We start from the raw sequence: 27,889 nt of genomic DNA, 5'->3' as shown, positions 1-27,889 counted from the left end.
GCTCTAACTGAGTGAAAAAGCTAAGTGAGGGCTCAAGGCCGAGTTTAAGCCCCAGTGCCTTACACAGTACTTGTGCACACACACACACAAAACCAAAGATGAAATAACTTTCCAGACACAAAAAAAGCTGAAAGAACTTATAACAGGAGACTTGCACAATAAGAAATGATAAAGAAGGGGCTGGGAATGTGTCTTAGTGGTAGAGTGCTTGCCTAACCTGCATGAAGCCCTGGGTTTGAATCCTCAGCACCACATAAACAGAAAAAGCTGGAAGTGGCGCTGTGACTCAAGTGATAGAGTGCTAGCCAGGGACAGTGCTCAGGCCCTGAGTCCAAGCCAAAGGACTGGCAAAAAAGAAATGACAGAGAGAGGGATGGGAATATGGCTTTGTGGTAGAGTGCATGCCTAGCATGCTTGAGGCCCTGGGTTCAATTCCTTGGTACCACATAGACAAAAAGTAAATAAAGGGCTGTGAATGAATGTGGCTTAGTGGTAGAGTGCTTGCCTAGATTCATGAAGTTCTGGGTTCTATTCCTCAGTACCACATAAACAGAAAAGCCAGAAGTGGCGCTGTGGCTCAAGTGGTAGAGTGCTAGCCTTGAGCAAAAGAAGCTCAAGGAAAGTGCCTAGGCCCTGAGTTCATTTCTCTTGTGGATATTGACTGTTTTCAATTTCCTATTACAAAGTACTACATAGGAGCTACCCTGTATCTCTGAATTTGTGTATGTGTGAAAGCTTATCTAAGATTGGTTTCTAGAAGTGGAATTTGCATAGTCATAGGATATTTATATATTGGTTCCTAATATTTCCAAATTTCCCTTCTGTCCTATTTACTCAATATTTTCCCTGAGGTGATCCAAGGTCTAACTTTATCCATCTACATCAGTATCATCTAAAGTAGTGATGCCCATGAAACCAAGGATTCGATGTGCTACTTATGTATTTTCCTAATACATAATAAAGAATACAATTAAACTCAATTTTTTTTTAAATAACGTTAAAATAAAGGGGAGGGGGCTTGGAATGTATCTTAGCGGTAGAGTGCTTGCCTAGCATGCATGAAGCCCTGGGTTTGATTCCTCAGCACCACATAAACAGAAAAGGCCAGAAGTGGCACTGTGGCTCAAGTGGTAGAGTGCTAGCTTTGAGCAAAAAGAAGCCAGGCCCTGAGTCTAAACCTCAGGACTGCCCCCCCACCCAAAAAAAAGATAAAGAAAGGCAAAAGGGAAGTGATACATCAGAAGTTTAGAGCACACAGAGGAACAGTGAATATCAGAAATAGCAACCATGTGGTTTAAAGGAAGAAAGAAATATACAAAGAGAGCCGGACACTGGTGGCTCATGCCTGTAATCCTAACTACTCAGGAGGCCGAGACCTAGAGGATGATGGTTCAAAACTAACTGTAGCAAAAACGTCTTAAGAGACTCTATCTCCAACTAACCAGCAAAAAGCTAGACTAGAGGCATGACTCAAATGGTAAATGCCATATGAGCAAGAAAGCGAAGCAAGAGCAAAACACCCTGAATTTAAGCCTCAGGAATGACAGCAAGTGAACAAAGTCTGTGCACATGTACCTGCTTCTGTCTGACTGGGAATCTCCAATGCTATCTTCTACCTTATATGAAAACTCAACATGCAGAGCATGTCGTGCGTGTGGCATGTGTGTAGGAGAGAGAGAGAGAGAGAGAGAGATGTTAGGGCAGAAACAGAGTCTCAATATGTAGCTCATACTAGCTTTAAATGTAGCTTACCCGCAACCTCTCAAATTCTCCTGCTTTAACCCCCTCACTGATAAGACTACAGGCATGCAGCACCATACCCAACTACACCCCTTTTTTTGTTGTTGTTGGTCATAGGGCTCTAACTCAGGACCTGGGCACTGTCCCTAAGCTTGTTTGCTCAAGGTTAGTGCTCTGTCACTTTGAGCCACAGTGCCACTTCCAGTTTTCTGGTCGTTAACTGGAGGTAAGAGTGTCACAGGCTGGGAATATGGCCTAGTAGCAAGAGTGCTTGCCTCATATACATGAAGCCCTGGGTTCGATTCCTCAGCACCACATATATAAAAAAGGCCAGAAGAGGCGCTGTGACTCAAGTGGTAGAGTGCTAGCCTTGAGCAAAAAGAAGCCAGGCATAGTGCTCAGGCCCTGAGTCCTAGCTCCAGGACTGGCCAAAAAAAAAAAAAAGTCTCACAGACTTTCCTGCCCAGGCTGACTACTAACTGCTATCCCAGATCTCAGCCTCTTGAGTAACTAGGATTACAGGTGTGAGCCACCAGCGCCCAGCCCATATGGCCTTTTAAAGCAGACATTAGGATACTTGGTAGCAGCCTACCTGGATCCACTGCTCACGATTAATTTCCACACCATTAGCCCGTAAGGATGTAATGGCCCGGTCAATGATCTTCTCCACCATCTGTGTGTTCCCGTTGGCTTCCTCAAGTTTGGCAGCTGTGATCCAGATGTGCCGGTCTGTAGGAATGTTCTCACGAGCTTTATTCAAGACCTTACGGGCATTTTCATAAGTCTCCAGCCTTGCCAGAGCAAGCCAGAGCTACACAAAGAAAGAAGAAAGGCAGGGAAAAGAAGGACAAGTGCTGAAGGATGATTCCTCTAAGTCAGAAGGCAAGTCAACCTCATGGCCATAGCACCTCCACACAGTTCCTCCTAAAGACTGTCAGAGGAGGCTGAGAATATGGCCCAGTGGCAAGAGTGCTTGTCTCGTATACATGAAGCCCTGGGTTCGATTCCTCAGCACCACATATATAGAAAAAGCCAGAAGTCGGGCTGGGGATATAGCCTAGTGGCAAGAGTGCCTGCCTCGGATACACGAGGCCCTAGGTTCGATTCCCCAGCACCACATATACAGAAAACGGCCAGAAGTGGCGCTGTGGCTCAAGTGGCAGAGTGCTAGCCTTGAGCGGGAAGAAGCCAGGGACAGTGCTTAGGCCCTGAGTCCAAGGCCCAGGACTGGCCAAAAAAAAAAAAAAAAGAAAAAGCCAGAAGTGGCGCTGTGGCTCAAGTGGCAGAGTGCTAGCCTTGAGCAAAAAGAAGCCAGGGACAGTGCTCAGGCCCTGAGCTCAAGGCCCAGGACTGGCAAAAAAAACAAGACTGTCAGAGACGGGGTATGTGGCTCGATGGTAAAGCACCTGACTAGTAAGTACAAAGCCTTTAGTTCAAACTCCAGTTTGAAAAACAAAAACAAAACAAACAGGGCATGGTGGCACATAACTGTAATTATAGCTACTCAGAAGGTAGAGATCAGGAGAATTGTAGTTTGAAGTCAGCACTCCTGACCACTCCTAGGGCTTGAACTCAGGGCCTGAGCACTGTCCCTGGCTTCTTTTTGCTCAAGGCTAGCACTCTACCATCTTGAGCCACTGCGCCACTTCCAGCTTTTTTTTTTTTTTTAATGTGGTGCTGAGGAATAGAACCCAGGGCTTCACATATACAAGGCGAGCACTTTACCCCTAGGCCATATTTCTAGCTCCAAGCAAATCAAAATGTTAGCAAGATCGCATCTCAACATGGGATACTGCCTATAATCCAAACTAAACAGGAAATATATGCAGGATTGCAGTTGAAGCTGGCCCTGTGCAAAAAGCATGAGATCCTACCTGAAAATTAACTAGAGCAAAAAGGACTGGCAGCATGGATCAAATTGTATAGCTCCTATCTTGCAAGCCTGAGTTCCTGAGTTCAAAGCTTAGTTCTTCCAAAAATCAAAATAATAAACTAGGAGAGAGCAAAAGAAGGGTAACATAGTCCAAGAAGAAATGTACTCTTTACCTGACTTATGAAACTTTAACTCCTCTGTAAGTGCCTTTATAATAAAAAATTTTAATAATAAACTAAATGAATATATTAAAATATTTTTCAAATGTGCAGTATAATTAAAGATAATAAAAATATAAATTTTAAAATGTAGCCAGGAGCTGGTGGCTCAACACCTGTAATCCTAGCTACTCAGAGGCTGCAATCTGAGGACTGTGGTTCAAAGCTAACCCTGGCAAGAAAAGTCTGTGACATTCTTATCTCCAATTAAGCACCAGAAAACCAGAAGTGGTGCTATGGCTCAAAGTGGTAGGGTGCTAGCCTTGAGCAAAAGGGCTCAGACACAGGCCTTGAGTTCAAGCCCCACAACCACAGGAAAAAAAAGGGGGGGGGGGTGCAGGATACCAGATTTAATAGCAGCAGGTTCTGAAGCATGATAGGTTCATGAATAGAGGGGTACTCAGCCTTTTGATCTTCTCATGCCCTAGCACTGATTCTGAAACATTACATCCCAAATATGTTTGGGCTCTACTTTCTTTTGTGCTGGTCGTGGAACTTGAACTCAGTTCCTGGGCACTGTCCCCACGCTTTTATGTTCAAGGCTAGCAATCTACCACTTAAGCCACAGCTCTACTTCTAGCGTTTTTTGGTTTTTGTCTGTTTGTTTTTTGTAGTTAATGAAGATCAAGTCTCAAAGATTTTCCTGCCTGGTCTGGCTTTGAACAGCAAACCTGAGATGTTAGCCTAAGTAGTTAGGTTTACAGGCATAAGCCACTGGCGCCTGGCTTTCTACTTATTTTTATTTAAATAAAGACTGTTTATAGAGAATTTCACAATACCCCTTATGATAATTAAAGACATAATGGGTACCACAAAATCAAGACCAGAAATCACGGCACAAAAAGCCATGAACTAGAATGTTCACACTAATGACATCCTACTGTCTTTGTGGCAGAACTGACTCCACACTAGGCTGGCAGGAAGACAGGGCAATGCCACTGTTCAGCTCAGCTCCCATTTATGAACTCTGGCTACAATAGAAAGAATGGCCCTGGAAGTGTCAAAAGTAGTTTTCTGTAGTGATCAGTGATGAGCAAAGATTCATTTATGCATTTCTATCTTGTGTTGCTGGCCTACCACCTGATATGAACTTTCACCAATAGCATGACTAACTGATGCTACCTGCTCAACTGCTACCCTGATGCCTGGTAGATGCTGCATCATCCTGGAGTTCACATTTATTTTCTAACACCAGGAACTACAGACTGGGTAAGCAGAAGAGTCCACATACACCACTCCCAGACACTGAACCTGACTCAAGCCTTCCTTGGTGGGGATGGACTTGAGCTGGACATAGACAGACTCACCTCCACACTGGTAGGGCAGCACTCCACAGCTCTGCTGAGCATGATTCTAGCATCTTCAGGCTCTTCTAGTTCAACAGCTGCTTTCCACAAGCGAACTGAGTTTGGAACATGCTCAAGGGCTGCAAAAGGTCAAACAAGAACCCAGATCAAAAGAAAGGGAAAAAAAGCAAGATGCTAGCCAGGCACCAGCAGCTCATACCTGTAATCCTCACTACTCATGAGGGTGAGATATGGAGGATTACAATTTGTAATTTGAAGCCAGCCTGACAGAAGATTCCACAACACGCCATTTCTAAAAGAAGCAGCAAAAAACTGTACTAGACAGCAATTAGAAATGATAAAATAATGGCAGTCACAGGGAAATGGACAGGTCTTGAACAAATAATGTTTAGTGAGACAAGCCTAGAACATAGAGAACAACGGCACATGGTCTCCCAGATACGTGGGTGTTAGAAATAAATAACAAAGAGACATAACAAAGAAAGCAGGACCCAAGGTACCAATTCATAGGGAGACAAAAAAAAAAAAAGGTCAGTCTAGGAGAAAGGAACCCAAAAGTGAAACACTAATTCATATGTACATAATTTAATATCTAGGCTATAAAGAACACCAAAGATAAGGAAGCAAAAGACTTCTTCGTAATCAATCTTAGAGAATCTAAAGGGCCCTATATCCTTTCCCTCACACAAGATGTACACAGGTGCACATCTAAAAGAAGCTGGGAGGAGGGCACAGAATGAATAGAAAATAGGGGGAAAATACCGTAGAAAGGGCCCAACAGCTGCAATGGGCACTGATGAGAACAACCAAGCAGCTCAAGGGCAGCAGGGAAGGGGGGTGAAATTAGAGAAAAAAGAAGGAACAAATTACACTAAGCAAAAGAAAAGAGATGTATATGTATATACCACCCGATCTGGAAGGAATTGCTTTACAGTTAATAATCATAGAGGACATAAGCACTGTATACTAGAGTGACCATACATTAAGGATAAGAATTTGTGTTTTGTTTTTTGAAGAAATAATGAAGAAAGCAAGGGGAGGTGAGAGGCTGGGGGTTGGGGGAGGGAAGGAGGGAGAAAAATGAGGAAGGGGATAACAGGTATGACAATAAAATGTATATGCATTCACTACCTTAAGCATGTTAACTGTAACCCCTCTGTACATCATCTTGACAATAAAAAAAAAAAACTGTGCTAAAGGCATGTCTCAAGGTAGTATAGGCCCAGCTGAGCAAGCAAAGCAAGCTCAAGACCCTGAGTTCAAACCTCAGTACCCCAGGGAGGAAAAAAAAAAAAAGGAAGGAGGTCAACAGTGTAAGATAGATTCCCCTTTTGACAGTCAAGGCTGTAGACCTGTTCTTTTTGCAAATCCTTTCAGATTAGAAACAGAAATAAAGACAGAAGCAGAGAATCTTGTATGTGTTTGTGTGCATGGTCCATGTATATGTGTAAGTACTGAAACTTGAACTCAGGGCCTGGATGCTGTCCCTTAGCTTTTCTGCTCAAGGTTAGCACTCTACCACTTGAGCAATTACTTCCACTTCTGGCTCTTTGGTGGTTCACTGGAGTTAAGAGTCACGGCCCAGGCTGACTATGAACCTCAATACTCTGATCTCAGCATCCTGGGTAGCTAGGATTACAGGGGTGAGCTGTCACATCTGGCCAGCAGAGGATCTTGATGTGCCAGAAAGCAAGGAAGTAACCAAAGATCATTGGAGCACATTAGCAGAACAAGCAACATTACAAGTAAATTTCACAAACATGCTGAGCAAAAGGAGGTATTCCCAAGAAATTTAAACTTATGATTACACTCATGTGACATTTATGAATGAGAAACTAATCTTGGCAGAAGTAGTCAAAAAGTGACTGCCACAGCTAGTTGCATGCAGTTTTCTAGGGGGACAGAAATGTCCTACACTGAGTCAGAGTGTGAATTATATGAGTGCATGCATTCATGAAAACGTCAAACTGTGCATCTGAGACCTATATCGCTTATTAAATCCATTTTTATTTGATCAGTTTTATTTATTTATATTTTGGGGCAATACTAGAGTTTAAACTCAGGGCTTTGCACTTCCTTAGCTTACTTGCTTGGCTGGCCCTCTACCAATTGAGCCACATCTCCAGCCTAAGCTTATTTTTTTAATTATTATTACAAAGGTGATGTGTCTACAAATGAGTTAGTTTCATAAGTCAGGTGATGAGTAAGTTTCTTTATAACCCTAAATTTATTTTTGAAAAAGAAAAAATAGCCAGGCATTAGTGGATCACATCTGAGGATCGTGGTTCAAAGCCAGCCTGGGCAGGAAAGTCTGTGAGAGTCAGGAAGGAGGGAAGGAAGGAGGGAAGGAGGGAAGGAGGGAGGGAGGGGGAAGGAGGGAGGGAGGGAGGGAGGGAGGGAGGGAGGGAGGGAGGGAGGGAAAGAAGGGAAAGGAAGGAAAGGGAGGAAGAAAGGAAGGGAGGAAGGGAGAGAGGAAGAGAGGGAGAGAGGGAGGGAGGGAAGGAGGGAGGGAGGGGGTGGAAGGGAAGGGAAAGACAAAGACAGAAAAGTGTGAGTGAGTCAGAAGTGGGTCTGTGGCTTAGTGGTAGAGCACTATCCTTGAGCAAAAGAGCTCAGGGATAGTGTCCAGGCACTGAGTTTAACTGGCACCAAAAAAGAAGAAAGAGAAAAAGGGAGGGGGGGGGGAAGAGAGGGAGGGAGGGGAAGGGAGAGAGGGAGAGAGGGAGGGAAGGGATAAAGATGAGCTCATAACTACTTTTTCACTTAGAAACACTTGAAACAGCTGGGTGCCAGAGGCTCCAGCCAATAATCCTAGCTACTACTCAGGAGGCTGAGATCTGAGAATCTTTGTTCAAAGCCAGTTAGGCAGACAAATCTAGGAGATCTTTATCTCCAATTAATCAGCAAATCCATAAGTAGAGGTTAAGGCTCAAGTGATAAGAAGGACAGGTGTGGCCAAGCACCAAAGGCTCATCAGGAGGCTGAGATCTAAGACTATTGGATCTAAGAGTCTGAATGACTTGGGCAGAAAAGGTTCTGGAGACTCTTATCTCCAATTAAACCACACAAAGTCCAAAGTAGAGCTATGTCTCAAGTGGTAAGGTACTAGCCTTGAGCAAAGGCTAGCACAGGGACACCATCCAAGCCCCAAGTTCACGCTCCAGTACAGGTGTGCGCGCATACACGCAGACAGAAAGGCCAGTTCTGAGAGCACAAAGGCTCAAATTCAAGCCCCATTAGTAGCAACAACAACAACAAAAATCTGAAACTTCCATAAAGAAAAGAAAAAAAAGGGGAGGGGGCTGGGAGTGTGGCCTAGTGGTGGAGTGCTTGCCTCCCATACATGAAGCCCTGGATTCCATTCCTCAGCATCACATATATAGAAAAAAGCCAGAGGTGGCTCTGTGGCATAAGAGCTAGAGTGCTAGCCTTGAGCAGAAGGAAGCTAGGGACAGTGCTCAGGCCCTGAGGCCAAACCCCAGGACTGGGAAAAAAGAAAGAAAGAAAAAAAGAGTAAACTCAGCTTGCAGGTCAGTTGGGACACAAACAATAGCCCTTATCCTAGGGGATACATTCCAAAACCACCAACGAACATCTGACACTTCAGACAGCATCAAAGCCCATATGTAGGTACTGTGGCAGCCTGATGTCCATATGATAACTAGAACAATAACTAGGTAACTTACAAGTCACACAAGACAGGCAAAATGGATACTTCAGACAAAGAAATGACTCAAACCAGAGCATGTCAGCAGCATAAATGACCCACTATTCAGAATGTCAAGAAACGGAATCTTGGGGCTGGGGATATGGCCTAGTGGCAAGAGAGCCTGCCTCGTATACATGAGGCCCTGGGTTCGATTCCCCAGCACCACATATACAGAAAACGGCCAGAAGTGGTGCTGTGGCTCAAGTGGCTAGCCTTGAGCAAAAGGAAGCCAGGGACAGTGCTCAGGCCCTGAGTCCAAGGCCCAGGACTGGCCAAAAAAAAAAAAAAAAAGAAAGAAACGGAATCTTGGGGCTGGGAATATGGCCTAGTGGCAAAAGTGCTTGCCTCGTATACATGAGGCTATGGGTTCGATTCCTCAGCACCACATATACAGAAAATGGCCAGAAGTGGCGCTATGGCTCAAGTGGCAGTGCTAGCCTTGAGCAAAAAAGAAGCCAGGGACAGTGCTCAGGCCCTGAGTTCATGGCCTAGGACTGGCCAAAAAGAAACAGAATCTTATGAATTATTCATTTCTAGAATTACCTATTCATTATTTTCAGGCTGCAATTAACAGTGGGTAACTAAAAGCTGGTAAAGTGAGATCACAGAAGAGGAAGAACTACTGTAAACATTGCAAAGCAGAGCTAGGGGTACAGCTGAGTAGTAGAAGTGCTTGCCTAGAGCTTTTGTGTGGCCCTGGGTTCAATCCTCAGCAACACACACACACACACACACACACACACACACACACACACACACACACACCTGAAATGCACTCAAATCCATGAAATACAGTATTATTTAAAAAAAATTAAAATAAAAAAAGAAAGACCACAAGCCAGATGCAAATACCACAAGACTGTAGTTCCAGGCAGTCAGAAAGCTGAAGTAAGAGGATCACCTGAACTCTGGAGTTTAGGGATAGCCTGCAAAATACAGCCAGACTTCACTTTTTTTTTTTTTTTGCCAGTCCTGGGGCTTGGACTCAGGGCCTGAGCACTGTCCCTGGCTTCTTTTTGCTCAAGGCTGGCACTCTGCCACTTGAGCCACAGCGCCACTTCTGGCCATTTTCTGTATATGTGGTGCTGGGGAATTGAACCCAGGACCTCATGTATATGAGGCAGGCACTCTTGCCACTAGGCCATATCCCCAGCCCCAGACTTCACTTCTTAAAAGAGACTAAGAGCTGGGTGCCAGTGGCTCACACCTGTAACCATAGCTACTCAAGAGGCTGAGATCTGAGGATCAAAATTCAAAGCCAGTTCCAAGCAGGAAAGTCCATGAAACTCTGATCTCCAATTAAACACCAGAAAACTTGAAGTGGCTCCAAGTGGTAGAGCACTAGCTCAAGTTCAAGCCCCATGACCACCAGAAAAAGGGGGAGTGGGGGAAGAAACATTAAGATTTTTTTGCTAGGTGCCAATAGCTCACATCTATAATCCTACCTACTCAAGAGGCTGAGATCTGAGAATCACAGTTTGAAGCCAGCCCTGGTAGGAAAGTAAATGAGGCTTATCTCCAATTAACCACCAAAAAAACAGAAGTAGAACTGTAGCTCAAATGGTAGAACACCAGCCCTGAGTGAAAAAGCTAAGGGACAGCACACAGGTCTTAAGTTCAAGCCCCAGTACTGGCACAAAAAAAAAAAAAAAAAAAAAAGATCAATTTTTTTTTTTTTTTAAATGGGCTGTGGGTATAACTCACTGTCAGAGTGCATGTGTGAGGCTCTGGGTCAATTCTCCAAAACTGGAAAGGGAAAGAGATTTAAATTTTTTTAATTATTTAGAGAATACTTTATTAGTTTCTGTAATCAAATTTATGTAGATAAGATTTAATACAGTATCTGGGCATCACTGGCTTACGCTAGTAATCCTAGCTACTCAGGAGGTTGAGATATGAGGATCACAGTTTGAAGCCAGCCCAGGCAGGAAAGTCCCTGAGACTCTTATCTCCAATTTACCACCAAAAAAGCCAGAAGTAGAGCTGTTGCTCAAGTGGTATCGTTTTGTTTTGTTTTTGCCAGTCCTGGGGCTTGAACTCAGGCCCTGAGCATGTCCCTGGCTTCTTTTTGCTCAAGGTTAGCACTCTATCACTTGAGCCACAGCGCCACTTCCAGCTTTTTCTATATATGTGGTGCTGAAGAATCGAACCCAGGGCTTCATGTATACGAGGCGAACACTTTACCACTAGGCCATATCCCCAGCCCCGCTCAAGTGGTATTGAGGGCTAGCCTTGAGCAAAAAATCTCAAAGACAGCACCCAGACCTTGAGTTCAAAGCCCAGGACTAGTACCAAAAAAAGCTTAGACCATGTAACTCCACAGCTGTATGAGAAGGTCTTTCTTCCAGGGAAGGGCATAAAAATAGCACATAGATGGGCTGGGAATGTGGCTTAATGGTAAGAGTGTTTGCCTAGAATGCATTAAGCCCTGGGTTTGATTCCTTAGTACTACATAAAAAGAAAAAGCCAAAAGTGGTAATGTGGCTCAAATAGTAGAGTGCTATCCTTAAGCAAGAGAAGCTCAGGGACAGTGCCCAGGTCCTGAGTTCAAGCCCCAAGACTGGCAAAAAACAAAAAGCACATAGATTTCCACAGGAGACAGCAGATGGCAGTAGCTACACATAAAAACTTCTCCCAGTTACTCTGTGTACTGATAAAGGCTGACTGCAATTTAATGTAAGTGTTAGGTCCTCTCCCTGAGGGCTCCATGTAGATGCCCCCACCTCATTAAGTCTCCACCCAGTTACCTGGGTAACCAGCAGACCTGGAGGCAGTTACCTCCACTTTCCCAGAGGTCACATCCTAATCCACCTGGCCACACCCCTTGCCCCTGCCCTAGATATAAGGCAGGGCTGGGTGGGGGTCTCTCGCTCTCTCTCCCTTCTCTCTTTTCCTCTCTCTCCCTCTCTCTCCCTTCCCTCTCTCTCTCTCTCTCTCTCTCCCCCTCTCTCCCTTCTCTCCGGCCATGGATCATCTCGGCCACAGGCCAGCAGTTCGGTAATAAACTTTCTCTCCTGCCTGAATACCGCGTGGCGTTCTCCTTTACCGGCGACCTACTTTAAAAACCTAACATAAGGATGTCCTGGTGGGATGGACTTCCCTAACTTCACTGACCCCTAATCTCTATGACCTGCTTTCCTTCAGTGTCAGTGTCATCAGCAACCCATAGGCAATGTCATAAAGGCAACTCTTGTCAACCAGTTTGTGCTGCCAGAAGCTGCCCACACCATGGGGTCACCACCCAGAGGCCTGGCTTCAGTAGCAACACAAGAAATACTGCTTAGGAGACACAAAGGAGACTCATACCCCTAAGTAGACTGGAAATTGGAACAGGAATTCTAAACACTAGACAGTTGACTGCACAACAGCTGGTGAGGTCTTCTGTGTCCACCTAACCCTATATAAAGGACACCTAGTACACTGAGGATTATGTTGTACCTGTGCTCCCAGGAAGATGTATCAGTGATGGCCACTGGAGACTTCCACACTTTATGGACTATAGCACTCAGTTTCATTCCTGTGTGTTAATTAATAGAGTTGACAACACAGTACTTCATATACATTTCTGGTAGCCAAGTTACCTCAGAGAGAGTCAACAACAAACAGAACTATACCCTGGCCCATCCAGTATACTCTGCTCACCATAGTACCACCTCACCAGCAGGCTCACAGGCAATACCACTCGCCCAAATCCTGACATTCTTCCCTTTTCCAAATGAAGATCCTGAATCTCAAAGTAAGCACATACCCAACATCACTCAGTTTCTTCTAGTCTCAAGACCATCACCCACAATTCTTGTTCTTTAAACAAGGATTAGCTCTGCCTGACTAACCCCAGAACTCACAGACACATACCCTGACAGGCAGGAGTCCCAAAGCACTTGTGAAAACAGCTGTAGTAACCTTACTTTTAAAGCAAGGCTCATCCAGAAGTCTTTCAAGTGCTCACCAACAACTCAGTGCAGTAGCTCTAGACTCTGCCTCAGGCTGTTTCCAAAATCTCAAAGAACTATTTTCTACCAGGCACTAATAGCTCACGCCTATAATCCTAACTACTCAGGAGGCTGAGATTTGAGGATCTCAGTTTGAAGCCAGCTGATGTGAGTCAAAGTGATAGAGCACTAGCCTTGAGCAAAAGAGCTCAGGGACAGTGCCAGGCTGAGTTCAAGCCCCACAACTGACCAAAGGAAAAAGAACTACTTTCCTGCTGAAAAAAAGGTAAGAAGTTGATTTCTACGAATCAACTCAGGTGCTGTTTCCAATCAACTATAAGGTAGACTCTAAGAATTCAGTGGATAGGGGCTGGGAATACAGCCTAGTGGTAGAGTGTTTGCCTCATATACATGAAGCCCTGGATTCAATTCCTTAGCACCTCATATATAGAAAAAGCCGGAAATGGCTCAAGTGGCAGAGTGCTAGCCTTGAGCAAAAAGAAGCCAGGGACAGTGCTCAGGCCCTGAGTCCAAGGCCCAGGGCTGGCCAAAAAACAAACAAACAAAAACAAAACCATAAGGTCAAGTGGTAAAGTGGCAGACTTGAGCAAAAGAAACTCAGAGACACAGCCCAGGCCATGAGTTCAAGCCCAGGAATGGAAAAAAAAAGTGGAAGTAGTGTCGTGGCTCAAGTGGTAAAGCACTTGCCTTGAGTAAAAGCAGCTCAGGGACAGCACCCATGCCCACAGTTCAAGCCCCAGAACCACCCCCTCCCCCAAATATATATTCAAACACTGAATAGAACTCTTAATGGTATTTCATGTCTGTGATGACACTGAATAAACTTCTCATCTATTTTCAAAATATACATTATGCCTATCATAAAGAATTTTGAACAGATTTTCTAGAATGATATAAATCTCTCAAAATAAAAAAAGGCCAAAAAAAAAAAAGAATGCCCCTTTTATAAATTCAACAGCAGGGGCTGGGGATGTGGCTTAACAGCAGAGTGCTTACCTAGCATGCACGAAGCCCTGGGTTCGATTCCTCAGCACCACATAAACAGAAAAGGCCAGAAGTGGTGCGGTGGCTCAAGAGGTAGAGTGTTAGTCTTGAGCAAAAAGTAGCCAGGGATATTGCTCAGGCCCTGAGTCCAAGCCCCAGGACTAGCCAAAAAAAAAAAAAAAAATCAATAGCAATGATCAATATACATAAACTGCTCATGAAAGTTCTGGCCCATAGTAGGTAGACAGCACACTCCACTTTGTAGGGGTTATGAGACAGTCTAATCAGTGAAGAAAAGAGTTCAGTTATCATGCTCTCTCGTGTGACCACCAGTCAGCTCAGACTTACACCAAGAAGCACATTACCCTGCACATATGCAAAGGGCTTAGCTGAGCACACACTTCCTACAAACGTCTTATTTGGCCTTCAGAGTCCCAGAAGCAGGTTGAGAGTTCATATTATTCTCATCTTGAGGAAATCCTAGATGATAGTGACTGCCCATATCACACAAACTGGAAAAAGGTAGGAATGCAGTCTCCAATCAAAGTGAGAACCCCCTTACGGAGGAATCTAAGAGTGGAGTCAACCTAGTTTAAGAAAAAGCCTAGAAAACATCATCATCCTCTTAACTACTCTCACCAAAAGCCTGAGTCAAGGAAAGTTGCTCTCTAAGGGCAGAGAACTAGGAATAAAAAACATACCAAGGGCTGAGAATGTGGCTTAGTGGTAGAGTGCTTGCCTAGTATGCATGAAGCCCCGGGCTCGGTGCCTCAGGACCACATAAGCAGAAAAGGCTGGGAGTGACCCTGTGGCTCACCCTGTAGACCCTGTAGAGTCTAATCTTGAACAAAAGAAGCTCTGGGACAGTGTCCAGGTCCTGAAATACCGTAACTGCACCAGTGACTTAGGCCTATAATTCTAGCTACTCAGTAGAGTAAGATCTGAAGAGCGAAGTTTGAAGCCAGCCTGGGCAGGAAAGTCCTAGAATCTTATCTCAAAAACAGTAGAGCCTGGGCTCTGAATCGAGTGGAAGAACATAATCTTTTAGGCAAAAAGCTCAGGGCCAGCACACTCCAGCCCTGAGTTCAAATCCCAAGTCTAGCATGTGTGTGCACCTGTGCATACATGTTGGGGATTCAGCTTTGGCCTTGAGGGGGGAAGGGCAAGGAGAGCTATCCCGAGATGCTGCCCTTCCCCCAGCCCTGGGGCAATGTGGAAGCAAGCCACACCTCTCTGGGTCCGGAACCAGAAGGGGTAGCTTGATGACCAGCCCCCCAACTTCTCACCAGCTAGCATGTGTGCTCCCCTTTTCGCGGGCTTTGCCCAGGGGATGGTACTATGGGAGTGATGTTAGCCCATGAAGGGGTCCTAGGACAAGCTCGCCAGCCTATCGCCAGCTCCTGGTTTATCACCCCTTTTCTCATCAGCATTTCTTTTTCTTTCTTTTTTTTTTTTTGGCCAGTCCTAGGCCGGGGTCTGAGCACTGTCCCTGGCTTCTTTTTTGCTTAAGGCTAGCACTCTGCCACTTGAGCCACAGCGCCCCTTCTGGCCATTTTCTGTATATGTGGTGCTGAGGAATCGAACCCAGGGCCTCATGTATACGAGGCAAGCACTCTTGCCACTAGGCCATATTCCCAGCCTCTCGTCAGCATTACTATATTAACTGTTAGCCACTCCCCTATTAAACCAGATTGCTCTTGAAGCTTTCTCCGAGATTCCGTGTGCGCCTGGCTTCCTTGGTGGGTAAGGAGGGAGGAAAGGGGTCTCGTTCAGCCACGTGCACCTGAGGCCTACCCTAGTTCCCCCACTCCACCTTGGCCTGCCTGCAGGTCGGGCAGCCAGGGGAGAGGGTGAGAAAGGGAGTGCAGATAAGAGAGTAAGCTTAGCATCCCCACACCAGGGGAGGTAAACCTAGCCCAGCACATACATACATACACACACACACACAAAAACACATCCATTAGAGCACTAGTCTCCAGGTACAATTGATTGTTAATGGGAACCTGCAAGGAAGGCTCACCTTTCCGAAGAACCCGCTTCTTTGCTCGAATATCTGTTTCCAGCTCTGCTGCTCTGATGTAAATCCTAACAGACTGAGGGAGATGGCGGACAGCCTGGGCCACCACAGCCTTAGCTGTGTCCCCAGGTTGCAACCTGGCTGCTTCTAGCCAGACATCTTCACTCTAGGACAACATAAAAGAGCAGTAAAAACATGTACAAACTGTGAGTTACAATGAATCAATTTCCAGATTCTTTCAAAGTCAAACATCTTGGACATAAACAAACCATACCAGAGCTTGCTTTGTAACACAAAGGCTCAGAAATGTGGCTACCATGTTCCAATGAAGGAAACACACAATGCTTTTGTAAGAATAATACAATCCACTACCAGACAAGTCCATGAGCAAAGCAAGCCTTATGACTGACTGTGAAGTTCTGATTTGTGCCTGGTATTCTGAAGTAGTTCTCCACAAGCCTCTTTCCACTATCAGGATTACTTGGTCTGCACAGTAAAGTACATGAACACTTAAGAGGGTTTCATAGTATTTTTAAGCTTATGTAATCATCCCAGCCCCCCCTCAGAAACACTGGAATATTCTAGGACTCAGTACTCATTTTGTTTTTGTTTTTTAGTATTACATGGGATGATGAACTGACTGATCTTTAGAGTTAAGGCTACTCTGCCATTAAATTAATATCAGTCTTTCTTCCATGTGAAAACAAGGAGAAAACCCTTTTCCACTGGTAACATCCTTCCTTTGGCCTATCTTACCAGCTGCAGTTAAAATACTAAGGACAGACTTTCTGTGGCTCCAGTTTACTCCCATAGGTACCCAGTGTAACACAAAGCATCTGCTGGGGGCTAACAATTATGTAGCTATCAAGGAAATACCCTACAACAGGCTTCACCTTGGGGCACATCTCTGTTCCTTTCATAATAAGGTTCCGAGCCACTTGCAGCTTCCCAGTGACTTCTTCCAGGCGAGCTGAAGCTATCCAAGCTGGAGGATGATGAGGGTTTGTCTCCCGAACAGACTTGAGGAGCAGTCGTGCCTTCTTGATGTCACTACAAGAGAAAACATACAGAGTTAGACCACACTGTAAGAGGTATGCTGAGATCCAGGATGAAGGCGCCCCCTTCAGACATGATGTTGAACTGTCAAGGAAGACATAACAAGAGACAGGAGCCAACACACAACTCCGGTCAGCAAGACTTGAAGCCTACGAACCCCTGCAAACCAACGCTGAGCCCTGAAGGTGAAAGTATACAATAAACACCCAGGACAATGAGCAAGCTGCTTTCTAGCTCTGCACAGGTACCTTCTTTGAATATTACTTGTAAAAATAAATTTTGAATGCTAGTACTTGGGCTTGAACTCAGGTCCTTCTGCTTTTGCTCAGCTTTGCTTGGCTTTTTCATTCACAGCTGGTACTCTACTATTGAAACCACACTCCTGGTTCCAGTTTTATGCTGTTTAACTGGAGATAAGAGTTTCTGAAATTTGTCTGCTCAGATATGAGCCTGCAGAAGTAGGATTATAGGCATAAGTCACCAGAACTTAGCTTCGTAAAACATTTAGCACATACAGTAAATGGATACAATTTTAAATAAAAATAAAACTACCCTTATTAAAACATCTATACCATATTTTGACTGTATATTTTCCAAATAAAATCTAAAACATTCTAGGATTCCCATCCCAACCCAGCAATTCTGCAAAGCACTCACTTGATGTCCCCTCCATGAGTAGGGATCATAGAGTTTAGATCCGTCAGATAGCCTTTGGGGTCCACGACAGTCTGCCCACTCACCGAGTCAGACACCTATGAGATAGGCTAGGCTGAGAATCAGCTGTACATGACCAAAACAAAGACAGGTTCCTTGGAACCCCTCTTCCCTTCCCACAACCCTGGACAACAGTGAGTAGTCAGGGGGAAAGGAGAAACAAATTTCTTCTACACGGTAAAAAAAAAAACTTCATCCCTAAAGTTAGGGGGGAGGGGTCATTAGAAATGTAGGTGTGGTTCATTGGTAGAGCAGTACCTACTTAGCACATGTGAGGTCCTGGGTTCAATCTCCAGCACCACAAAAATAAAATTTAAAAGAAAAACTATGAGGCTGGGAATATGGCTTAGCAGTAGAGTGCTAGCCTTGCATGCATAAAACCCTGGGTTTGATTCCTCAGCACCAAATAAACAGAAATGACACTGTGGTTCAAATGGTAAAGTGTTAGTTAGCCTTGAGCAAAAAGAAACCAGGGACAGTGCTCAGGCCCTGAGTCCAAGCTCCAAGCCTGGCAAAAAAGAAAAGAAAAACTGTGAGTCCCAGGAAGAAAAAACTAAGTCGACATAAAAAAGGTCTTTCCAACAATGAGTGAAACCAGAAGTTATAAAGCAAAAGATCAGTAATTTCAATGTTTTTTTACTTGAGGTTTTTTTGTTGTTTTGTTTGTTTTTCTTTTTTGCTTATCCAGGGGCTTGAACTCTGAGCCTGGGTGCTATATCTGAGCTTCATTTTGGCTAAGGCTAGTGCTCCACCACTTGAGCCACAGCTCTGCTTCCAGCTTTTTCTGTGATTAGTTGAAGCTAAGAGTCTCACAGACTTTCCTGCCCTGCTCAGGCTGGCTTTGAACCACTACCCTCAGATCTCAGCCTCCTTGAATAGCTAGGATTATAGGCATTAAGTCACCCCACTCGGCTAAGTTTTTAAATTGCCATGACAGGTAACAAAAAACATTTTTTAAGGGGAATAAAGAAAGCTAAGTGCAAACACAAGGCCCTCAGTTTTAGCCCTAGTGTGTATGTGTGTACACACACATGAAGCAAGGCTAGGGATGTAGCTCAGTAATGGACTGCTTGCCCAATGTATGTTAGGTTCTGGGTTCAATCCCAAGAACAACAAAATAAAAGGTATAAGGGAGAAGACTTTTTTTTAGTCCGTCATGGGGGCTTGAACTCTGGGACTGGGCGCTGTCCCTGAGCATTTCAGCTCAAGGCTAGTACTCTACCACTTGAACCACAGTGCCACTTATGGTTTTCTAGTGGTTAGCTGGAGATAAAAGTCTCATGGAGTTTCCTGCCCGGGCTGGCTTTGAACCCCAATCTTCAGATCTCAGCCTCCTGAGTAGCTAGGATTATGGCTGTGAGCCACCTGGTGGTTAGTTGGAGATAAAAAGAGTCTCATGGAGTTTCCTGTCCAGGCTGGCTTTGAACACCAATCCTTAGATCTCAGCCTCCTGAGTAGCTAGGATTACAGCTGTGAGCCACTGGTGCCCAGCTTGGGGAAGACTTGAATACTCTGTAATAAAGATATATGAATGGCCAATACATACATTAAGAGTTCAACATCACTGGTTATTAGGGAAATGTAAATATACATCACAATAAGCTACTTTACACCCATTAGGATGGCTATTTTCAAGAAAAGATGTATTGGAAATGATGTGAAGCAACTGGAAGAAGCCTGTGCACTACTGTTAGAAATATAAAATGGATTATGCCAGGTGCTGGTAACTCAAAACCTGTATTACTAGCTACTCATGAGGATCGAAGTTTGAAGCCAGCCAGGGCAGGAAAATCTTTGAGACTCCTATCTTCAACAAATCTTTAAAAAAAAAAAAAAATCAGAAGTAGAGTTCTCCCCCACCCCCGAAAAAAAAAAAAAAAAAGTTCAAGGACAGTGCTTAGTTCAAGCCCCAGGACTGGCACAAAAAAATAATAATAAAATTTTAAAAGAAATATAAAATGGAGTTGGATGTGGTAGCCTACACCTACAATCTCAGCACTTGGGAGGGTGAGGTAGAAAGCTCATGAATTCAAGGTCAGCTTGGGCAGAAATCCTATAAAGAGAAGAGAAAGGAAAGACAGACTATAATAGCTCATTGGAAAAGTGCTTGTCTAGAAATGAAAAATGATGCAGTTTCTGTGGAATATAGTCTGAATCTGAAAAAAGTAAACACAAGGAGCTGGGAATGTGGCTTAGTGGTACAGTGCTTGCCTAGCACGCATGAAGCCCTAGGTTCAATTCCTCAGCACCACATAAACAGAAAAAGCCAGAAGTGGCACTGTGGCTCAAGTGGCAGAGCTGTAGCCTTGAGCTGAAGAGCTCAGGGACAGCGCCAAGCCTCCCCCACAATCAACAACAAAGAAAAATTCTACAAACTGAGCATAATGGCACACGCTTGTAACCTCGGCACTCAAGATGCTGAGGCAGAGGATCAACAAGTCTAAGGCCAGCTTAGATCACATAGCAAAGACTGTTGCAAAACAAAATTACAAGCTCCTCCTTGCCACTCTTATCTGGCAATAACCAGGTAATAACCTGGTACTCTAGGCTATGCAAGCCTCAGACATTTCTGAGGTCTGTGAAAATGAATCCATAAATGCACACATTTCTCTTTGAATACAAGTGGGAAGTTATACATACTACTCTGCAACTGGCTTTCTTATTGTTGGGGACAGCTGCGCCTTTAAGATGGCACAGCTGGCTTTAGCCGTCCCCTCTCCTTCTGCCTTCAACAGGAAGAGAAGCCCCCGCCCCTGGGGTTGAGCACATGTCCAATGACAGGGACCCCAGAAACCCGGTCCTTGTGGGGCTGTGGTCTCCGCCCATTGAGGAAGTTCCGTGACATCACCTGAAGGACAGTCCTTCTAGCCAACCAGTACCCCCTCCTCTCCTGCATGTGACTTTGGGGGTATATCTGTTGGCTCCTCTTTTGAATAAACCAGAATGCTCCTGAGGCTTTCTCCAGGACTCCCACTCATCCGTGTCTTTTTTGAAGGGCATGAGGAGTCTCTTTCGGCTATGTGCACTGAGGCTTACCCGTGTCCCTTCACCCCACCTGGGCGCCCGCAGGTCAGGCGCCCAGGAGAGAGGGTGAAAAGGGGAACACACTTAAGAGGGAGTAATCTTAGCATCCCTGGACCCAGGAGAGGTGAACCTAGCCCAGCACCTACGTTTTTTCCAGTTTGTTGGATTTGTTTTTTACTCTACAGTAAATGTTTTTAAATGACTTTTAATGTTACTATGATTAAATTTCAAAGTACTTCCCTTTGTGATTTCTGATATGCATATCAGAACCAGAAGGGGTGTTTTTCTTCCCCCTTGTAATAATAAGGATTGAAACCAGGGTCATGTGCCTGCTGGGCAAGTGATATACCACTCACTCAAGCTATGCCCCCAGCTCTTCTGCTTCCATTTGTTTTTAAGACAGGGGCTCATCAATACTACCTTTGCCTAGAGCTGACCTTGAGCTCCTGATTTTCCTCCTCCACTTCATGAATAACTGCACACATTAACACAATCAGCTCCAGAAAGTGTCCTCAACCTTACCTGGGCCAGGCATCTAAACTCTAGAGTAGAGTGCCTCTCCCACAGAAACACAGGATAATACACTGGAGGTTAAGAAGAAAAAATTTCACTTTTACATAAAGAGAAAACAATGTTACGCTTTATCAACAGAGTACATCTCCCATGATAGGGAAGGCCTTCAAAGGACAGGCAACCATGTCACACAGGGCTGATCCTTTGCTTATGGTACTGAGCACACTGTGCCTGTGGACCCTGTGTGTGGACCTAAGTACTCACCCGCACAGAGAATCCCAACAGCTGTTTGTACCAGGACAGGGAATCTTTCAATAACAAAGCACTTAACAAAAGATGAACTTGCCAGGTGCCAGTGGCTCACACCTGTAATCCTACCTACTCAGGAGGTGAGGATATGAGGATCATAGTTCAAAGCCAGCCCAGGCAGAAAAGTCCCCCTGGGACTCTTATCTCCAATTAACCACTCAAAAACCAGAAATGGAGCTATGGCTCACAAGGTAAAGCACTAGCCTTGAGCACATAAAGAGGTTCAGGGACAGCGCCCAGGCCCAGAGGTCAAGCCCTAGGACCAGCCAGAAAAAAAAAAAAGGATGAACTTTTCACATTCTGGTTTGAATGTGTTCATTTTTAGCTTATTTTTGAAATGTTGGCAATTAAACCCAGTGCCTTGTATACACTAAGCAAGACTACCATTGAGCCAACTCCTAACCTTCGTTGGGTCTTTTAAAACAACTACAGTAGTTTTATCAGACAATACACTTTTTTAAGTGAATTTGACCTCATGGTTTTATTGTCTTCATAACAAAGGTTGGAATGTTGGAATGGCCTCATTATACTGTCTTCATAACAAAAAGTTGGAGCTTAGAACTGGATGACTTTCCCCTTTCTCTTTTTATCTCCACCTAGTTCAAAATGTTTGCATCTCTTAATAGCTAGCATTCTCTTAGATCTGCAGTTGGGCTCAACACATTCAAGCCTCAGCACAATCTTCTTTGTAGTCTTAGCTTTTTTCCAGAAAATTGGCTTAGTCTGACCTCCATAGCCACTCTGCTTCCTGTCATAATGACGCTTTCCCTGGGCATACAGAGAAGCCTTGCCCTTCTTGTACTGTGTTACTTTGTGAGGTTGGTGCTTGCCACAGTTCTTACAGAAAGTAGGGCGGGTTTTAGGAACATTAACCATGATGACAGGAAGCCTGCAGCAGCGCCAAAAAAAAAAAAAAGCCAGACAATACATTTTCTTAAATACCCTCTGTAAGAAAATGCATGACAAGGCCTGGAAATGTGGCTTACTGGTAGAGTACTTGCCTAGCATGCATGAAGTTCTGGGTTCAGTTCCACATTACTACATACACAGTAAAAGCCGGAAGTGGCGCTATGTCTCAAGTGGTAGAGTGCTACCCTTGAGCAAAAGAAGATCAAGGACAGCACAGGCCCTGAGTTCAAGCCCCAGGTCAGGCAAAAAGAAGAAAATGCATGACAAATCCTCACCTGGCTCAGCCTCATGTCCATCAGAGTATTTCTTGCTTGGCCAATTTTCCTCATGTCCAGCTCCCCAGTACCAGGTGTCATCAAACCAGGTGTCATACCACCTGGGTATGGAGTGTTCAAGCCACCTGGGTATGGAGTGTTCAGACCTCCAAATTGCTAGGGAAAAGACAAAACACTGACTTGCAGAGTCAGAACTTTCTCACCTCCTCACTAGAGTTGGAGGCTCATGCATTCAATCCAAATTACTTGAGAGGTAGAGATTGGAAGTTTGAAGTCAACCCAGGCAAAATATTAGCAACATCCCAACAAGTCAGGTAGTAAAATACCTGCCTAACAAGGACAAGGCCCTGAGCTCAAAGCCTAGGACCACCAAATAAAACCAAAAACTTACCTGCTTTAAAAGGTCCCACCATGGCCTGACAGGCACCGCTATAGAGAAAGACTTTACCACAGTAGGACTACTTAACTGAAGAAGCACTCAACCTAACACCATCTACTGTTCCCATCAGGTACTTTCCAACTACACTAAAGGAGCCCCATCCACCTTCTTTTCCAATGCTTACAGTTTGTCGAGGATCCACAGAAGTGTGGTTCTCCCCAGTCTGTAAATGTTTGGCAAAAAAACTATCAGGCACAGGGGTCAGCTTCTCATAGCGTGGATTCCGTTGGCGTTTGTTTCTGGCATCGCCAACCTCTGGGATGCTCAGCCACTCTTCTTCTGTGACTTCTGCCAACTTCCTCTGGAAACACATAGCCCCAAAACATCAATTGTCTGCAGGATTTCACAGATCAATCAAGATTATGGTCACTTCTGGACTCTATCATCTCTTAGAAAGGACTAAAGCAGGGTTAGGGATGTGGCTCAAGCAGCAAAGGGCCTACTTGGCAAGCTTAAGATCATGAGTTCAAACCCGAGTACCACAAAAGATAGACAGGTAAGAGAATAGGGGAGGGCTGGGGATATAGCCTAGTGGCAAGAGTGCCTGCCTCGGATACACAAGGCCCTAGGTTCGATTCCCCAGCACCACATATACAGAAAACGGCCAGAAGCGACGCTGTGGCTCAAGTGGCAGAGTGCTAGCCTTGAGTGGGAAGAAGCCAGGGACAGTGCTCAGGCCCTGAGTCCAAGGCCCAGGACTGGCCAAAAAAAAAAAAAAGAGAATAGGGCTGGGGATATGGCCTAGTGGCAAGAGTGCTTGCCTTGTATACATGAGGACCTAGGTTCGATTCCCCAGCACCACATATACAGAAAACGGCCAGAAGCGACGCTGTGGCTCAAGTGGCAGAGTGCTAGCCTTGAGCAAAAACAAGTCAGGGACAGTGCTCAGGCCCTGAGTCTAAGGCCCAGGACTGGCAAAAAAAAAAAGAGAATAGGGGAGAATGATGAAAATGTGACATTGATCAAGATGTATTGTATTCATAAATTGCTTTGTTGAATGGCAACTCCTCTGCACAATTAAAGATAATAAAGCAAGACACTGGTGGCTCACACCTATAATCCTAGGTACTCAGAAGGCTGAGATTTGAAGATCACAGTTCGAAGACAGCTGGGACAGGAAAAGTCCATGAGACTCTTATCTCCAATTAGTCACCAGAAAACTGGAAGTGAGACTGTGGCTCAAAGTGGTAAAGTGCTAGCCTTGAGCATAAAGAGCTCAGGGACAAGCACCCAGGCCTTGAGTTTAAAAAAAAAAATACTGGGCTGGAAATATGGCCTAGTGGTAGAGTGCTTGCCTCACATACATGAAGCCCTGGGTTCAATTCCTCAGCACCACATATACAGAAAAAGCCAGAAGTGGCATTGGGGCTCAAGTAGAACAGTGGCTCAAATGGGAGAATACCAGCCTTGAGCAAAAATTCCAAGCAAGAGTAGCAAAGGGCAGGAAAGCAGAATAAAAAGGAAAAAGATTTTAAAAGCTAGGAGCTGGAATGTACAAGCAGAAAAGGAAATTATGTAAATAATACCATTTGCAATAGCTAAAAAAAGAAATTACCTAGGGATTAACCTAACTAAAGACATGAATGACCTATTTAATGAGAACTATAAAAATCTAAAAAGGGAAATCAAAGAGGACACCAGGAGATGGAAAAGACCTCCCATGCTCATGGGTAGGCAGAATCAATATAGTGAAAATGGCCATATTGTCCAACATGTTATACAAATTCAATGCAATCCCCATCAAGATCCCAGCTACATTCTTCACTGAAACAGAGAAAACAACCCATAAATTCATATGGAACAGCAAAAGACCTAGAATAGCCAAAGCAATTCTAGGCAAAAGAAGCAGCGCAGGAGGAATCACAATACCAGACTTCAAGCTCTACTACAGGGCCATCATAACAAAAACAGCCTGGTATTGATATAAAAACAGACCTGAAGACCAATGGAATAGGATAGAAGACCTAGAAACAAAGCCGCATTCTTACAGTCAGCTGATAATAGACAAAGGAGCTAAAGACATACAATGGAAAAAACATACCCTCTTCAACTACTGGTGCTGGGAAAACTGGGCAGCCACATGAAGAAAACTCAAAGTAGACCCTAGCCTATCACCATGCACCAAGATCAACTCAAAATGAATTAAGGACCTCAACATCAGACCTGAATCCTTGAAACTATTGAAGAACAGAGTAGGAGAGATGCTAGAACTTATAGGCACAGGTAGGAACTTCCTGAACATAGTCCCAGGGGCACAACAGATAGGGGAGTCTTGACAAATGGGACTACTACAAAATAAAGTTTCTGCACAGCTAAAGACATAGCCTCCAAACTAGAAAGACAGCCAACCATGTGGGAAAGGATCTCCACCAACACAGCAACAGACAAAGGCCTAATATCCGTCATCTACAGAGAACTCAAAAAACTAAGCCCCTCCAAACCCAGTAAACCAATTATTGAATGGGCAAAGGAGCTAAAGAGAGGCTTCACAGGAGAAGAGATAAAAATGGTAAAGAAACATATGAGGAAATGTTCAACATCCCTGGCAGTAAAGGAAATGCAAATAAAAACAACCCTGAGATACCACCTCACTCCAGTTAGAATGGCCTATACTCTGAACTCAGGCAACAACAAATGCTGGAGGGGATGCAGGGAAAGAACCCTTCTCCACTGTTGGTGGGAGTGCAAATTAGTACAACCACTTTGGAGAACAGTATGAAGGTTCCTCAAAAAGCTCAGCATAGACATACCCTATGACCCAGCCATACTACTCCTAGGTATCTATCCTGAACAACAGGTCTCAGGATATCAAAAAGACATCTGCACTTCCATGTTTATCACTGCACAATTCACAATAGCCAAAATATGGAAACAACCCAGATGCCCCACTACAGATGGATACAAAAAAATGTGGTACCCATACACAATGGAATACAACATAGTGATTAGAAATGATAGAATACTGGTATTCGCAGGGAAATGGTCAAAACTTAAACAAATAATGTTGAGTAAGACAAGCCTAGAACACAGAGAACAAATGGGAATGGCCTCCTTGATATATGACTGTTAGGGTGCGGGGGGGGGGGGGGGGAACAGTAGAGACCAGGTCTGCAAAACAACAAACTTCTTTTCAAATGGTATTTCCACATGTTTGGGTCAGCGACTTTACATTATGTATCTAAAACCAAACAACTACTAAACATAAAAAGGTCTAGAATAGACCTATCAGTGAATCACAAGAGCTCAACAGCTATGTACACATGATCATATAAAACAAGGATAAGCAAAAACAACTCCAAGAGAAGGACACAGGAGGATTCTATTGTTGACATTACATGTAAAGTTTTAGGTGAATTTCCCTTGGCGTACCCTACGTGGTTAAGGTATATGATTCTGGTATATTGGATATTTTATATATGCCTACCTGATCTAGGGAAGGGAAAGAAAAACGAGGGTGTAAGATATCATAAGAAATGTACTCACTGCCTTATTATGTAACTATACCCCTTTTGCACAACACCTTGTCAATAAATTTTAATTAATTAAAAAAAAAAAGTTGGGGGCTGGGAATGTGGCTTAGTGGTAGCATGCATGAAGCCCTGGGTTTAATTCCTCAGTATCACATAAAAAGAAAAAGCTGGAAGTGGCTCTGTGGCTCAAGTGGTAGAGTGCTAGTCTTGAGCAAAAAAAAGCTCAGGGACAGTGTCTAGGCTCTCAGTTCAAACCCCAGGACTAGCCAAAAAAAAAAGGAGAAAAGCTGGGTGCTGGTGGCTCCTGTCTGAAATCCTACCTATTCAAGAGACTGAGAACTGAAGATCAAAGTTCAGAGCCAACCCAAACAGACAAATTTGAGAGACTTTTGTCCTAAATTAACCAGCAGAAAGCCAGAACTGGAGATGTGGCTGAAATAGTAAGTAGAGCTCCAGCCATAAGCAAAAGCCTTGAGGAAAAAAGTTCAAGGACAGAGCCCAGACCCTGAGTTCAAATCCCAGGAGCAGCACAAAAGAAGGAACAAACGAACAAACATATGAAAGAAAGAAGAGTTGTAATTACAAAGAAAATACATTTTTTACAATTGGTGTGTGTGTGTATATATATATATATATATATATGAGTATGTGTGCAGATACATAGAGATAAATACATTCATGTGTGCATGTGTTAAACATACAAAAGCACAAACTTCTAAATGCATATTAAGGGCTCCAGCAGCACCATCATACCAGAGCATTTTGGTCCCTTTTTGTGTGTGGGCCTGTCCTACCTAGGGTTTTAACTCAGGACCTGGGCACTGTTCATGAGCTTTTTTCTTCAAGGTTAGCACTCTATCACTTGAGCTGTAGCTCTACTTCTAGCTTTTTTTGATAGTTAATTAGAAATAAAGTCTCATAAGACTTTCCTGCTACCTTCATATAGTGATCTTCAGAATTCAGCCTCCTGAGTAGCTAAGATTATAGGCTTCAGTCTCTATTGCCCAACTCTTTGCTGCTTTGATTAGGTGCACAAGAACTAGCATGTCAGCTCATCTGCTTACCTTGAGATCAGAAAACTGCTGCTGGATTTTAGGACGTTCCATTCGGTATTTCTCAATCTCTTCTTTCTCTCTTTGCTCCCTAAGTAATAAAACATGTAGCTACATTAGAAATACTGGAGTCCACGGCTGGGAATACGACCTAGTAGTAAAGTGCTTGCCTTGTATGCATGAAGCCCTGGGTTTGATTCCTCAGCAACATATATATATATAAAGCCAGAAGTGGGCTGGGGATATAGCCTAGTGGCAAGAGTGCCTGCCTCGGATACACGAGGCCCTAGGTTCGATTCCCCAGCACCACATATACAGAAAACGGCC

At 44.2% G+C, this 27,889-nt stretch overlaps 2 protein-coding genes across 2 annotated transcripts in view; both read right to left on the bottom strand.

Annotated features, from left to right (window-relative positions):
* Positions 1-27,889, bottom strand: part of Prpf6 (pre-mRNA processing factor 6) — a 55,365-nt gene that overhangs the window by 18,263 nt on the left and 9,213 nt on the right. Inside the window, exons 4-11 of the mRNA XM_048349781.1 lie at positions 27,575-27,653; positions 23,165-23,341; positions 22,602-22,757; positions 17,515-17,609; positions 16,695-16,851; positions 15,805-15,967; positions 5,139-5,257; positions 2,333-2,551 (exon numbers count right to left, since the gene is read on the bottom strand). Of these exons, the coding sequence (XP_048205738.1) occupies positions 2,333-2,551; positions 5,139-5,257; positions 15,805-15,967; positions 16,695-16,851; positions 17,515-17,609; positions 22,602-22,757; positions 23,165-23,341; positions 27,575-27,653 (1,165 nt within the window). The remainder of the gene's footprint in view (positions 1-2,332; positions 2,552-5,138; positions 5,258-15,804; positions 15,968-16,694; positions 16,852-17,514; positions 17,610-22,601; positions 22,758-23,164; positions 23,342-27,574; positions 27,654-27,889) is intronic.
* Positions 21,941-22,297, bottom strand: LOC125353983 (60S ribosomal protein L36a-like). Its single transcript, XM_048349782.1, has one exon. It carries the CDS (start codon positions 22,291-22,293, stop codon positions 21,973-21,975), a length of 321 nt encoding a protein of 106 aa, XP_048205739.1. The 5' UTR covers positions 22,294-22,297; the 3' UTR covers positions 21,941-21,972.

This window comes from Perognathus longimembris, chromosome 6, assembly GCF_023159225.1.
Source record: "Perognathus longimembris pacificus isolate PPM17 chromosome 6, ASM2315922v1, whole genome shotgun sequence".
Lineage (NCBI taxonomy): Eukaryota > Metazoa > Chordata > Mammalia > Rodentia > Heteromyidae > Perognathus > Perognathus longimembris.
This window is presented reverse-complemented; position numbering and strand designations above follow the sequence as displayed.